Raw genomic sequence first — 15,661 nt, 5'->3', positions numbered from 1 at the left:
AATGTTTTGTCTGAAAATTATTTCCTAGAGCTTTGATCAAGACATTAATTTTATTTTTTCATTGAAGTACAGTTGATTTACAAGGCTGTGCCAATCTCTGCGGTACAGCAAAGTGACTCAGTTATACACATAGAGACATCCTTTTTTTAATATTCTTTTCCATTATAGTTTATCACAGGATGTTGAATATAGTTCCCTGTGCTATACCACAGGACCTTGTTATTTACCCAGACATTTAAATTCAACAGTCTGGGCCCTGGCTTTGTCTGGGTCCTTGCTCAGCACAAGTGGAAATGTTTAAGATCATCCCTAGTAATAGATCACAACTGTATTTAAGATGTGAGCCAGTAAATTCCCTTTTATCAAATGACACACAAAGTCCAATGTCCGGTTTAAAAGATCCAGGTAACAGAATGGAAACTAAATTCCTATTTAAAATGTAAATCTCCTCAAAGCTTGATTCTTTATAAAGACTGTGATTATTCATTCAGGCTTACAGCTTTCTTACTTGAGCAAGGAAGAAATTTACTGAGGGATCAGTTTTCTCCTCAGGCATGCCTGCTGTTCATTCAAATCTTACAGACTTTCCCTTCATTTAAAAAAAAAATCCTGGATTTCTACAACATCGAATTTTGTTTCATACCACAGTGTATTTTCATTCACTTTATACTATACTTCTTAAGACTCTTCTCCCATTTCTGAGCACATCACACAATGTGCTCAGACCTAGGAGATCTCTTAAGGAAAAAAATTTTCGGTATATTCACACCAATTTGCCTTTCCATTACAGTCTACACAGTAAGTAGCATGGAAAATGCTAATCCTTTTTTTGGTTGGGGGGGGTAACTTATAAAGACAGAATCACAGTCAACATTTTAAAAAAATGATAGCATTCGTTTACTGACTTTGGTTCTTTTCTTTTTTATTTTGGCCATGCCAGATCTTAGCTCCCCGACCAGGGATCGAACCTGAACCCCCCAACAGTGGAAGCTCAGAGTCCTAACCACTGGACTGCCAGGGAACTCCCCTGACTTTAGTTCTTAAAAAAACTTCCATAGCAGATACTTTTCCTAGTCATTTGCAGAATTTCTAACATTTCTTCGATCATTAACCCCTAATAGGATAGGACGACTCTTTAAAATCCCTCAGATTCTATGCTAAGAACCTTGTTCAGTGAACAGGCTAAGAAATAAAAAATTGCTTGACAGGAAATAATTATCTCATTTCACCATTCTCATAAATTTAAGTAACTGATTGAAAATCATGTCTTCTATTAACTATGACCCAAGTCTAGAGATGTTTTTTTCTCAGCAGTCAACAACTATCCTGAACTTTTCTGCCGGGACAGTCAGACATCAGAGTCCATGAGAAACATATTTACTCCTTTCCAGGGCCAGTCTTGATAAATCAAATTTGTGCTGATTTAAGTTACATCTGCTTCTGGAGTCTAGAATCTTTGATATTGTAGAAAAAGAAGATTGTATCACTGGAATGCAAACTTCACAAAGCAATTTTAAAATCAGTGGCACTAAGCAAACATTCAAATTCAATGTCAAAGGCCATGAATGAGAAGATTGGGAAATACTGACTTGATTAACTTGATAAGGAAAGGAAGAAGCTAGCATTTCTTGAATGCCTATATACGATATTTTGCCTCATCATCCCTCTAATATGAAGTAATTGGATTAAAAATTTATGGTTGCCCCATAATAGAAGCTCAAGTCCTAAGAAATCTTCCAGGATTTAAAAAAAAAAAAAAAAATTAACCCCCAAGAGTAGCTTGAAAAACAACAAAAATCCCTGCTCGAATCTCTCATACCTCATCTTCTAAATTAAAATCCATGTAGAGTTCCACATACCAGCTAGCTACCAGAAAGAATATAAAGTTAGGTGTATGTAAGAAGAGAGAACTAAAAGCCTGGGAATATTTCCAGAGGGGCGGTAAATAAAGGCATTCCTATTCACAACGGTTGGACAAACACTGTAGGTACATTAAGCTCCACCACTGAACCCTATCAATATTAGAGTTAGAAGAGCAATTAGAAATGATGAGAAAAATGGAACTAAACAGGTTGACTTTCTCAAAGGTATACAGAGAGGGGAGAATCCTGGTCTCCTGGCTTCCAATTCAATGCCTTTTCTCTACAATATAGCTGCTGTTATCTTTCAAGCAACTCTTCCATTTTCAGTCAGATGTCATTTCAACGGACAAAAAAATTACTTAAGTGAGCACACGGGTATTTTTCAGTGGATGCTGACAGCTGCACAGGAGTCTTTCTCAAGGTCTCTTCCCCATCCCCAGCACGCTTCTAAGACTCAAAGCACAGCACTGCTCCTGCTACAGAAGCTACCAAAGTTTCTCTTCCAAGTGGTCTTTTGTACCCCTGGGGCACTCTTCCCTCTCATCTCCCTCGTTTTCGTTTTTAAACCACTCCTTTCTTCCCACAACATACAAAATAAGAGCTCTTTCAAATCATTTTAATAACCTGGCAGTGATTCAAAGTATGCAAAGAAGATTCAAATATCTTCCCTTTAAAGGGGATGCTACCATGATGGCCTCACCACAAGCATGATCAAAGGCAAGGATGAGACCGGATGCAAGGAGCAAGGGTCGTAGCAAGACTTCAAGGCTCACAGATGGAAGAGCTTGGTTTCAGAAAGTCTCCTGAGAGCTAGCAGGCGGCAGAAGAGACGTGAAATTTCAAGAGATCCTCAGAGGACGGGGCGCGGTTGCTGGGTCATGAGCACCTTGAAGCGTTTCTTGATGGTGACTCGGTGTCGAGAGTATTTGTCGTCTGGGGAGAACCGAGCAGGGTGGGCCGAGCAGGTCTGCTGTCCCATGGGGTCAAGCTTCTGCTCGAGGAGGAAAGACAGAACATAATCTCAGTACTGGAGTCGTGGGAAAACCCAATCACTGGCGTCGTGAGGGAAATGGAGGCTGGGATGGGGAGGAGGCCGCGCGAAAAGGGTAAACATGAAGACAGGAGCCGCGACTGCTCAGATCAAGAAGCCACACACTCCTGCCTCTACCACGCCAGGCTTCTGGGCTTTCCGGTCCCCCCACCCACCTCGGCAACTGACGGGCTCGTCTCGACCGTTCCTCCCAACGACATTTCTCGCCATGTCCATATACAACCTGTTTCCTCCTCTCACCTTCAGCGTGTAGACCCGGTCTCCTTGCTCGTTGAGGTAATACTGGAGAAACATGACCACACAGAAGCGTGGGCTTCTCGGTCTGCAGCGCCTCTTAACTGAAGGCCTCACGTGTCAATTTCCTTCCGGGATAGCCGGGAAGTCTCGCTCTCAAAGCGCGCCGGGAAATGTAGTCCAGTTTATGCCTTTCTCCAGCAGGCCAGAATGGGGGGCGCACTAGCGCAGGACTTGGCCCGTTGCAACCCAGTCGCAACCTTGCGGGCGGGCGTTCTAAGACACGTGGAGTGTGCCCACTGTGTGCCAGACTCTTCTAGGCATTGGAGGGGGGTGGGGATGGACACAGATTGAACATTAATGAATAGAATCCTGTCTTTATCTCAAAATTCACACCCATTTCAGAGGCAATGGGTTTCTAGCACCTGGAGAAACCAGGACTCCAGGATCCAGAGCCCCTTTTACCTCAGGGAAGAAAGAAGGTTTTCTTCCCTCCCCGTTTTTACATCCGGTTCCCTCGCCCTATTTCAAAGTATTGGCGGCAAAGAGTGCATGATGGGTATTCAATATTCTGTACGAAGAAAGCGTGAAGTTATTTTATGAAACTCGTGAAGTATGTTTTAGTGGTCGACCCAGGATTCAAACTCAGGTCTCTACCACAAATTCAACGTTCTTTCTTATAGTGGTGAGTAGCTAATAATAGCATAATAAGATGCACCTCCTAGAGGTATTGCGAATTTTTAAAAGAACGTACAATTTCTCCTTATAGGACTCTAATTTAAAGAAATGAAAATTGGAACCCAGATATCATTAGAAAGGTGATCATTGCCGTACTATTTATAACGGCAAAAACATTGTAACATATATTAATTTTATTAACAGAAAAACCGGAAAGCTGTTTTTTTTTTTTTAAGAGTATAGCTTCTGTTTACTTGTAGTTGCATAAAATACCTCTGCAAGGATTCAGAAGAAATTTGGTTTCCTCTGGGATAAAGAACTCGGTTCCAGAGGAAAGGAGTGGAGGGAGACTTGCTGTGTATGCCATTTTGCATAGTTTGACTTTTTAACCGTGCTGATGTATTATTACCCGTTTAAAAAATTAAAATTATTGGGCTTCCCTGGTGGCGCAGTGGTTGAGAGTCCGCCTGCCAATGCAGGGGACACGGGTTCGTGCTCCGGTCTGGGAAGATCCCACATGCCGCGGAGCGCCTGGGCACGTGAGCCATGGCCGCTGAGCCTGCGCGTCCGGAGCCTGTGCTCCGCAACGGGAGAAGCCACAACAGTGAGAGGCCCAAGTAACGCAAAAAAAAAAAAAAAAAGAAAGAAAGAAAAAAAATATTTAACAAAAATTTAAAACAACAAAAATAATTTAACAGATGAAAAGAAGGACATTTTGGTCTTGAAATTTTAGGCTGAATGGCAGTTTTTGATAAAGTGGGGGCGGCTTTTCAGCCAAGGGTAAGGCTAAGCCTTCTATGGACTGCAGAGCTGATGGTAGTGGTTTATTTGGGAACTGCAGGACAGCTTTCCAAGGAAATGATATGCATACAGTAATTCAACACCCTTGATCTTCTGAGACAACCCTAATTTCAAGCATTCTGTTCCCTTGATCCTTAAATATACAGACTAGGTACTCTGAATTTGGTTTAGAAAATACAGCCAACATTGAATTGTCAAGAGTTCGCCACAACCTGCTATTAATAGGAAGTCAGGTACCAGAACTGGGTGTAATTGAAAGGCACAAAACTAGATATATTGGTAAAGAATTGTATAGGGAACAGGGATGTAAAACTATGCGGTTGGGAATCTGAGAAAGAATTTGCAAGTTGTCCTAAAGAGATACACAACAATTGGGTTGCCATACTCTGGTTTGGAGGGAATTCCTGGTTACTGCCTACATACCAGAGCCCTTCATGGAATATCTCCCTAAGCTCACCCTATATTCCCCCTCCCCTCCCCCACTGCAGAATGCCTTGAGTCCTAGATTCTAGTTCTGTTTTGATCTGATCTTTACCCTCCCTTCCTTGGATCCTTGTGTATCTACTGGAGCCAGGTTACTCTCTGGGTCCTGTACCTGCCTGTCTCATTCTGGAGGCTTCCAGACAGCCGCGGTTAGTGCCCAAACCTGAGAGGATGTCTTCCGATGGAGGTGAGTCTGAAGGTGGGGGGAAGGTCCCTGCCACCTGCTCCCCACTTGGAGATTCAAAACTTGACACTTTACGTGGGGACCAGCTCTCTGGGCTGACCTCGAGGGATGTGAGAACACTAGACCCCGTCAAAGGCATCACACTTGGGGAGGCTGGGGAAGGAGATCGTGCCATTAAGACTATGGGTTGGGGAAGGAAGAGGGCCCCCTGGGTGGCAGATCAAAGTGCCTCCGAGGAAAGTGCTGAGTAGAGAGAAGGGATGGTAGTTAGCAACTTACTTCTCTGGAAGAGGGATTCCTTCAACATGTGTTTGTGTGGCACGGGCAGGGGTGTGTGTTACGAGGGACACAGAGGGTTTCAAAGGGAAGACCCAAGTTCTGGTGTCTTCTTTAGGCAATTGGAGGCTGCTCTAGAATTTTGCCCTGAGAGAACTGAGCTGGGGCTGCTCTCGCTCTTATCGGGTGGGGGCGAGTGGAAGCCTTTGCTAGAAAACTGTTCAGTGGGGTCATCTGTTGCCAAGTCTGTAGAGAAATGTCCTCTCGGAAGCTAGACCAGAAGGTGCTGTAAGTGCCTCTGCTTAGAGCCTCTTGGCTCCTTGCAGCCCCAGCGAGGGCTTCTCTTCTAGTTCAGGGAGCAGTTTTCCTTGCTTTCCCAGGGCCAGGGGAAGTGGGTCACTCCAGCAGGGATGAGAACTGGGGCTTCCCTGAGATGCTGTGTCTTTCTACCTTTTGTGGAACTCAGGCCTTCAGACCCATTTCACTGTGTTCCATACTTCGGGGAGTATTCCTGGCCCTCTGCTCTGTGGTTGAGGTGAAGGGTTTGCTCGTATTCCATGTCTCCTTCATGATCAGGAAGCAGCGGAAGCTGAATGTTGTTAGTTTACCAGTGGAATATTCTTTATAAGAGGGGGAGGAGAGTAGCATGAAATTAGGCAGATGCTCTTCTGCTACTATTATTAAAAGTCCTGGGCTTCCCTGGTGGCGCAGTGGTTGAGAATCTGCCTGCTAATGCAGGGTACACGGGTTCGAGCCCTGGTCTGGGAGGATCTCACATGCCGCGGAGCGGCTAGGCCCATGAGCCACAACTACTGAGCCTGCGCTTCAGGAGCCTGTGCTCCACAACAAGAGAGGCCGCGATAGTGAGAGGCCCACGCACCACGATGAAGAGTGGCCCCCGCTTGCCACAACTAGAGAAAGCCCTGGCACAGAAATGAAGACCCAACACAGCAAAAATAAATAAATTAATTAATTAATAAACTCCTACCCCCAACATCTTAAAAAATAAAAAAAACATAAAAAAATAAAGTCCTAGGAGATACACATCCTGATTAATTAAGTACACGTTTTATGTATTTATCCCTGGTGTCTTTGACTAGAGTCCACATAGCCCCTGAACTGTGTTTCAGACTTCATTGTCAGTGCCTTGTTCAAAAGTGGACCCTAAATTTCTGATATTAGGTGTTCCAAGCAGAAGGATCACAGATAACGTTTTAATAGGTCCCGCATCTCCTTAAAGCTCTGGAAACCTCCTCCCCACACCGCCTTCCCCTTACCCATTTCCTGGCTCTTATCTCTAGTCATTCCTGGCTGTTATGTAATAAAATTCCTGGGAACAAAACATCTAATGCACACACACCCCCTTCCTGGGAACAGTGCTTCTGCGTCTGGTGGCAGGGACCACAGAGCAGCTGAGAGCAGAATCCAGGTGGCGTGAGGGTGTTTGGAATGTACCCGTATGCTGGGTGACATGTGTTATGGGGTATGAACTCGTGGGCCTAAGGGTCCTTGCAGCTTGCTTCCCTAGCGCACTAATTCTCAGCAGGGAGTAAGGGACATCAGAAATACTTGGGGGACATTTGCAAACTATACATGTCCCCCCTCCCTCACCTGTTGAGAATCAGGGCTCTGATTCTTCAGGGACTAGAGTGGTACTCAGATGACCTAGCTTCTGGTCTCCTCTTCTCCTTCTCCAGCCCCTCGTTTTCTTTGTCTCTGCAGCGTCGCCATTGCCAGGACACGACATGACCCTGAAACCTGGTGCTGCCCTGTCTCCTTTCACTGCACTTCCCTTCCCACAGCCTGGTCCTGGCCCATCAGACCAACCACCCTGGGGGCCGCCCTCGCAGCACCCCATGCCTTCAGCACTCTCTCCAGGCAACCCTCTGGTGCTCTCAGCTTTCCCCAGCCCGTTGTTGGTGACAGGGGATGGGGGCCCTGGCCCCAGTGGAGCTGGAGCTGGCAAGGTCACTGTCAAAGTCAAGACAGAAGGAGGGCCAGCTGAGCCCTCCCAAACTCAGAACTTTATCCTTACTCAGGCCGCCCTCAACAGGACTGCCTCAGGCGCTCCCTTTGGGGGCCCTGAGAGTCCTGCCCCCGGATTCCTGACAGCCTCTAATGTGAAGACCCTTCTGCCCCCGAAGGCAGTTGGGGTGAGCCAGGAGAGCCTCCCAGGCCTTCCTACTCAGGCTCCATTACCAGCTGCCCAACTGGCCCCCATCGTGCCCCCGGAAAAGGCTTCGCCAGGGCCGCATGGGGCAACTGGGCAAGGAGGTCCTGCGGCTGCCCAATCCAAGCCCTCACTGGATGACCTCTCTTATACCTCCAAGGGTGTTTATGAGAATTTCCAATGCTGGCAGCGCTACAGAGCGTTGGCAAGGAGGCACTTATCCCAAAGTCCTGATGCAGAGGCCCTTTCCTGCTTTCTTATGTAAGTGGAGAGACCTGAGATTCATTATTCTAGAGGCTTTTAAATAAGGAGGATTTGGGGATGGACAAAAGAGGTTAGGCTAGTTAGGAATACTTGAGGGCAGGTGATGAGGGTGCTGGAGATGCTATGATAATGAAAATAATAACGACGAGGGCCACAACCATAACAAGCCTCTTTACCCACGTGCCAGATGATAACGAGCTTTCAGGTGTCTCCTCTCAAGTGATCTTCACAACCCTGTGAGTTCAGGCAGGCATTTTTATGGTCATCCTCATTTACGGATGAGAAGACTGCAGCTCAGAGCAGTGATTGGAACTCGGGTCTCTGATACCGAGTGCCAGGGCCCTCCCGTTCTATTTTACTACCTTTTGGCATGGAGTTGAGCTGTCCAAACTGGCCAGGATGAGGAGCGCTGGGAGGGGAGGATGGCGCGCGGCCGGGCTGAGGAGCTTGTGTGCCACCCTCTCTACCGCCCCCCGATTTTTGTTTTTGTTGTTTTGGCCACGCTTCGCGGCTTGCGGGATCTTATTTTCTCAACCAGGGATCGAACCCGGGCCCATGGCAGTGAAAGCACCGAGTCCTAACCACTGGACCGCCAGAGAATCCCCCACACTGCCCCCTGTTTTATTCAGGAGAATTCAAGTTGAAATAGGGAGACGGTAGAGCTTGCTTAGTGGTCGAGGACCAAGGCCCCACCACTCACTAGATTTGTCATCCTGGGCCCTGGCATTTACTCTCTTTGCCCTCAGTTTTCTCATCTAGAAAGGGAATGATTATACCCACCTCAGAACGTTGCTGAAAAGATGAAATGAGTTAATGTATGTGAAATGCTCAGCAGAGCGCCTGGCACAGAGAATGCTTCATTAAATGGTAGCTGCTATTGTTATCATTAAAAGGCAATCTAGAAGAGGAGAAGAACTCACAAAGGGCCAAAATGTCTGTGTGAGCGGATGCTTGGCCTGGGAGCCCAGAGTCATAGGCTGTTATGTTTATAAAGCAAAGTCATTGACCATCTGGGGAATTTTCTTCCCACCAAGACCCTCCATCTCTCTCAACTGCACTGTACTCTCAGCATTTTGTGTAAACCACCATATAACGCATGCCACATCTTACTGGACTTAAAAAAAAAAAACCAACTGTACCTGTTGTTCCTCCAGTGGCTGAACCCCTAAAGGAATCCCCCCCTTCCATCCTGACTCTGGAGTGAATAAATCAAAAGGCTCCCCCAAAGTCCTTGGTGTAGATCACCGTACCGACTTCCCGCTTTCTGCAGACAGCTCTGGGTTCTCTCTTGGAGGCTGGCAGGCTGAATTGCTAACTCCTGGCCTATTTCTGTTCTCCACGTTCAGGGGCTCTGGGCAGGGTCTCCCCCAAAGTGCAGTCCAGACCCTCTGCCACAGTCACCCGCGAGGCTGGTAAGACGCTCAGAACTGGGATTCTGGGGCGCTGGCATCCATGGTTATAACAAGCTTCCCCAGGTGATTCTACACAATAATGATTGAGGACTCATGGGAAGTCAGAAAGGCAAAAATGCATCATAAAGAGCTCAAAGAGTATTGATATTTGCCTGTGACGGGTATCCCAGAGGCAAAAAAACACTTAAAAACCAACACATAAAAACACCACACAGCCTTTAATTAGATTCATTTGGGTTAGGGAGTGCCTTTTTAAAAATGTAAGAGCCATTGGGCAGGGTTCAGCCTACTTTACAATGAATCCCATTAATTGAGTAACATGAGTGCTTTCTTCCTCATGTTTTGTTGAGGACAGCACTGTGAGAATTCAGGGTAGTTGATTTTAAAGGGTGGGGAGACAAACAGTCTGATTTTGTGCGAGGTTTGTAAATTTCAGTGGGAAGAAAGGCCAGTGTGGTGAATGGATGGATGTGAGGTTGGGGGTCTGGGATCTAATCAGCAGTGGGATGTGACAGGGACTGTGGGGCATGTTTGATCTGATGAGGGGCCGGGGGTGTGCACTGAGGTGGGTGTCAGGGCAGGTGGGAGGGGGGGTACACTTGTACACCGTGACTGACCCAATGGGGGTTTTAGCCCAGTGCTTCGTTCCCCGGCCCGGCGGAAGCCCACTATGACCATGGAGGAGGGACTGCCAAGGGCTGTGCAGGAGTGGGAACGTACCAGCAACTTTAACCGGATGATCTTTTATGAGATGGCAGAAAAGTGAGTCCCACCAACCCTCATCCTCCCCAGGGGGGCTGTGTGGCTGAGGGGTGGGAGCAGGTAAGAGAGGCTTGGGTCTGGGCTGTGGATGGTTACTATAAGGGATGCTGGAGGAGAGGTGTAGACTAGCATAGGGTCTCCTGGATCCTCACTGCTTCTTCCACCATCTTGACTCTTGGGCTTTTCTATCCTATCTCCTCTTGGAAGCTCTCCCTTCTCCAGACCTTGAGTTGTATAGGGGCCTTGATATTGAAGCTCTTAGGATGGGATTGGAGCCCGGTTGGTGTCAAAAGTCCATGCTGAAGGGAACCTAGCAATGAGGAGGTAAGCCCTACTAGGCAGGTTCTTTCCTGTCTCGCTGACCAGGTAGCAAGTGACTACTGATGCAGACCTTGGGGCCACCACTCCTCTGGAAAGAGTTTAGCCCGTCATCTTAGGGAGGGGCTGGTTCTTGAAGAGGTTTGTCAGGGCAAGGTCCTGGATGCCCAGAGTGGTCTTCTGGTTCATATCCCCCATTTCTCCATGATAATCTCCTCGGTTAAAAAAGTAACTCAGGAAAATGAACCCTTCCCTCCAAGCTTAACTATCACTTTCTCCCCCAAATCTGGACCCATACCTCCTAGATTTACCCTTCCAGGACCCCAGTCCCAGCCTCAGGACTCCTGGATCTCAGCGCTGCTTCTTGCTGGGAACCTGCCTTAAATTGCAACCCAGGCCCTGCTTTGGGATTTCAGGCATCCTTTATGGTTGTAGGCAGGGGCAGAGGAGGCCTTGAGGAGCGGCCCACGTGTGGGATCTTGCCAGGTTGTGGCATAGGCCTGACTGAATTCAACAAACCTGTATTAATCGCTGCTGTATACCCTCACCGATGCTGGGTGAGATAGCGTATGAAAAAGCCATGCGTGGCTCTGTCCTGTGAAGCCTACAAGCTCTAGATTGTTTTCTTAACAAGCTTCCTAAGTGACGATTGCAGGTAGGGGGGCTATGTGGAGACCTTGTGAGTTTTCCCCAGAACTGTTATTCGGCCCTCTGTGAGTAGATACCCTGGGGTCTTGTGTCTGGGTTTCGAATGGATCTTGGTCTTCTCAGCACTGCCTGGGCCTTCGGCACCCTCTGCAGGTTCATGGAGTTTGAGGCCGCGGAGGAGGTGCAGGTTCAGAACACGCAGCTAATGAATGGGTCCCAGGGCGTGCCTCCTGAAGCCCCTCTGAAGCTTGATCCTCCAGGGACCCCAGCCCCCGAGGTTTGCCAGCAGGCAGGTAAGGCCGCCCAATTCCAACAGGAACCGTGGGCCAGAAGCTCAAAGGGAGGTGTGCAGAAACCAGTCACGGATCAGGGGAGGCATTGCCTGTGCTTCTACCAGTTTCCCTCCAGGCAGGGGCATTTGATGTTCCAAACAGGACATACATAGGAGACTGAGTTCTCAGGTTCCCTTTGTCCTAAGCTAGGTATTGATCTTGGCTAAGTAAACCAACTACTCTCTCTCAGAGACTGTAATTGAGGCACATGATACCTCATCCACCCAAGAAATGGGGGCTGGATCAGGGGGCTCTTTGGAGTTTCAGGGGTTCTGAGATTCCTCATCCAGATTCTCTCTCAGACCCTCCAGCTCCTAAATATCCTCCCCTGGCTGGTACCATGTGTCAGGTCTGCCTGCTCCAGTCTGGAACCGTCTCAACGTGCCCAGGTTGCCGTTACAAATGCTGGTGAGAGGCAGAAGCCGAGGCCTCGGTGCCGCTTCCCATTTCTCCTTCCTGCTTCACCCCTCAGTGTACATTCCCAAGAAGGCGGCCTCCAAGGCGCGGGGGCCCCGCCGGCGGCAGCGCAAGACCCAGAGGCCTCCGGCTCCTGAGGCACCCAAGGAGATCCCACCAGAGGCGGCGAAGGAGTACACCGACATCATGGAAGGGCTGCTGGCGAGCCACCTGGCCACCGAGGAGTCGGATGGAAAACAGGAAGAGGAGGAGCAGCAGCGGCAGGAGGAAGGGATGTATCCAGATGCGGATCTCCTGAGTTACATCGATGAACTGTGTTCTCAGGAGGCCTTTGTCTCCAAGGTGGGCTGGCCCTGGGTGTCTGGTTTCTAGCAGATCCTGGGGTGGGAACTCCAGGGAATCAAAAATCTAGGGTTCTGCCCAAGGCAGTGGGCGACTCGACTGTCTTCCGTGCTGAGGAATATGTGTGCATGGGTACACACACGTGGATGTGTGAAGCTGGTGTTTTCTAAAAGCCCAGGGAGAGGGTGGTGAGTAGGGAGGTGCATGGCTGCTTCTCTAGAGCCTCTTGGCTCCCGTTATCTCCTGTCAAGAACTCCCATCACTTTTCCTTCCATTTCCCCAGGTGGAGGCCGTCATTCACCCTCAATTTTTGGCAGATCTGCTGTCCCCAGAACAACAGAGGGATCCCTTGGCCTTAACTGAGGAGCTGGAACAAGAAGGACTCGGTCTTGTCCAGGTAAACCTGGGAGGTAGAGACTATCAGAATGAGAGGCTCCCGTGGCTTTACCTAACCCTACACTGTCTTGGATGGTATGGCTCCTAGAGACAAACAGCTTCAGCAGTCAGCTTTGGGTGCAGAACAAGTAGGCAAGGGACCGTGGAAACGGGAAGCATAAGGGCTCAAAGCATGGGAATAAGACCCAAGAAGGTGGAAAAGAAGAGCTGTGGTTATCTGGCTTTGAGGCCGTTACTTAAGCCACTTGCTTGCGTTCCCTGCCCTGCCCAAGTATCATCTACCCAACACCCAGCCCGCCACCCCTTCTCACAACCACATATAGAACAATATCTGTCCATTCTCCTTCTAGCTGGTCCAGCAGCGACTCCTGCCCTTGGAAGAGGAGGAGGACGCAGAGGCACCTCCAAGCTGCAGTGGAGCTCTATTGGACTCGCGTCCTTCTGTTTCTGATGAGGATGAAGATGGGGCTGGGCGGCCTCGGCCCTCACCTGGGCTTTGGGTGGCTGGAAAGTCTGCTTCTCTGGGAAAGCGGGCAAGAGAAGTGCCTGCTGGGCAGGAGCAGGACTTAGATGGCCTGAGGGGGATGTGCAGGGATGGGAACACTCTGCCATCCCCCAGTGGCTGGGACCTGCAGCTAGAACTTGCAGCTCCACAGGGAACGCAAGGGCCCTTACGTATAGAGAGAAGAGGGTCTGGGAAGGTTACAAACCAGATAGCCCCACTTCAGGATGGCCACCTGGGAGGCGCTGAGTCCCCCGGGTGCTCCCTGGTGGGTGATAGGACTTCCGAGGCTCTGCCCCTTTGCTGGCAGGAAGGCCCCCAGTTCGAGATAGTTCTCAGTTTGGATGCTGGACTTGCAGAGCTGGCTCCTCTGCAAGGACAGGGGTCAGAAAAGCAGGCCCTGGGGCTGCAGACTGAACGACAGATAGGGGGTCTTGGAGTGGCTCCCCAGGAGACGGAGCCATTAGCAGTGCCCCAGGAAGGCTCTTCAGGGGCCATGTGGGGAGATGACAGAGGTCCTCCCACGGTTCAGAGTTACGACCAGAACCCTTCCCCTAGAGCAAGTGGGGATAGGGGCGGGGACGGGGCCTCCCTCAGTCCGGGAGTTTGGCTCAGCAGTGAGATGGATGCCGTAGGCTTGGAGATGCCCTTACAGATCGAGGAGGTCCTAGAGAACTTCCATGATTGGGAATGTGTCACTGAGCACCAGCAGGGCAGCCAGGCATTGGGCTCCAGAAGCAACATTTCTCTGGGTCCTGGAGAAAACACAGCACCTGGGGATGTGGGAAGCAGCATAGTTAGCTGTGGAGGCACAGATGCCACAGCTGCCCTAGAAAAGAGAAACTACTGCAGCTCGTCAGGACCTCTGAGGGCCAACAGCCCGGCCTCAAGCCTTAAAGAAAATAGAGAGCAGAGCCCTGAGACTCTATGGGATCCCAAGCATCTGTGGGTTGAAGGTTGCCCCCCGTTGCTAGAAAGCAGAATTGGTGCCTCTACACTGGGGGCTTCTGAAGAAACCCTCCTGCCTGCAAATCAAGGCAACATCCTTATCCTGGGGACCCAGGATACCTCCTCCTTCCCTGAGGCCAGCCCAGAGGCAGGGAGCGGAGGCAATTCCACTTCTCCCCTGGTGGAAGCCACAGATCAGGTCAACATACTAGATGTTAGGGATGCCGGTGGCCTCCAGCTAGGGGTCAGTAAGGATACCTGCCCACTAAGTTTTAATTCTTATGACCCCCAAGGAGAAGGCAGGGAGGATACTGATTTATCTGAGCCTAAAGACCTTGCTCCCTTACCAGGAGATCCAGAGTCTTACGCACATGGGACGCCCAAATCAACGGCTCCCCACCAGGGCCTTAGAAGCACTTCCCCTAGATTAGTTCTGAGAGAAGCCTCTCCTGTCAAAGAAACATGCAGCTCAGCAGATGGGGCCAAAGGCGAGGAGTGGTGGGACGAGGAGGACGAGGAATTCTCCAACTTTGCCCACCTCTTGGCCTCTAAACTTAGCCTCTCACCAAGGGGGCCTCCCCTCAGTTTTCGCCCTGCCTCAGGCCTGTTCTCCTCAGGGGGTCGGGGGGCCCAGAGAGCATCCCACTGCCTCGTTGCTGAGGCAAGAGGCCTCAGCCAGCCTCCGTATCCTGTTGCCAAGTCTGGGAAGCGAGCTCTAGTTGGAGGCCCAGCCCCTGCTGAAAAGAGGCCCTTCCAGGGAGCTGACCTTGGGGCACCTGGGAAGAAACCCCTGCCTCTGGGAGTGGTTCGGGCCGCACAGCCTCGTAAAAGAAGGCGTGATGGTTTCCTCACAGGCAGGAGGAAGAAACGATGTCGTACCCAGTAGGGGGCAGCGGGACCATCCTGTCCCACCTGCCAGTCCCTGCAGCTGGGGGGCCCAGAGTAGATCTCACCCTGGGGACACACCAACTGTTGTTCTCAGCCCTAAGTTGTTTTATTGTTCTGCAAAAGTGGCAAGCGTGGGAAAGGGCTAGGCTAGAGGTGGTCCCCTTGGTGAGAGGTTGGGGGGAGTACCTTTGGAAGTTGTATGGGGAAAAAAAAAAATAAAGATTTTGTTGTTGGAAAATGCTTTCAGTGTGCCCCTTTGTATCATGTCTTTGCTCTAGATGTGGTAAGATGCTGAAAAGAAGAAAGGAGGTGAGGGCGGCCTCGGATTTGATGGGTCCAGGTGACTTTCCAGCCTCTTCTAGGCCCTCTGATAAGCCCTGGCGCTGAGGGTCCCCCATGATTACTTTATTCCTCCCTCATCAGAAGCCTGGATGTGGTGTTCGGAGGGCTTCTCTGGATATCCTACCAGTATCTGTTTCTCTTTAAAAGTCCATAGATGGAAAAGCCCTTCTTTTTAACCTGTCAGATTTCTGGGATAGGTATCTGTTTTCTAAATCTAACTAATTTCCATAATTGTGCCTAGACACAGCACCTTCTTTAGGGGGGGGCCTTTTCTTCTTCCTTGAAAAGCAGCTGGACAGAAGGGACTTATATGTCCGCAATTCATCCTACGGCAGAAACCCCCTGGGCTGC

General features: G+C 49.6%; 2 protein-coding genes across 2 annotated transcripts; one reads left to right on the top strand and one right to left on the bottom strand.

Annotated features, from left to right (window-relative positions):
* Window positions 1–2,462: 2,462 nt before the first annotated feature.
* On the bottom strand, window positions 2,463–3,310 carry NOP10 (NOP10 ribonucleoprotein). The gene is made up of 2 exons (XM_004310922.4): window positions 3,154–3,310; window positions 2,463–2,853 (listed from the first exon to the last, which is right to left on the bottom strand). Exons 1-2 carry the CDS (start codon window positions 3,205–3,207, stop codon window positions 2,713–2,715), a joined length of 195 nt encoding a protein of 64 aa, XP_004310970.1. The 5' UTR covers window positions 3,208–3,310; the 3' UTR covers window positions 2,463–2,712.
* A 1,955-nt stretch (window positions 3,311–5,265) lies between these two features.
* NUTM1 (NUT midline carcinoma family member 1) lies at window positions 5,266–15,189 on the top strand. Its single transcript, XM_004310921.4, has 7 exons — window positions 5,266–5,296; window positions 7,292–8,000; window positions 10,049–10,177; window positions 11,297–11,436; window positions 11,948–12,234; window positions 12,518–12,631; window positions 12,981–15,189. Exons 1-7 carry the CDS (start codon window positions 5,281–5,283, stop codon window positions 14,964–14,966), a joined length of 3,381 nt encoding a protein of 1,126 aa, XP_004310969.1. The 5' UTR covers window positions 5,266–5,280; the 3' UTR covers window positions 14,967–15,189.
* The last annotated feature ends 472 nt before the right edge of the window (window positions 15,190–15,661 follow it).

Source organism: Tursiops truncatus, chromosome 2, assembly GCF_011762595.2.
Source record: "Tursiops truncatus isolate mTurTru1 chromosome 2, mTurTru1.mat.Y, whole genome shotgun sequence".
Taxonomy (NCBI): Eukaryota; Metazoa; Chordata; class Mammalia; order Artiodactyla; family Delphinidae; genus Tursiops; species Tursiops truncatus.
The sequence above is the reverse complement of the archived record's forward strand: the minus strand, read 5'-3'. Positions and strand labels throughout refer to the sequence as shown.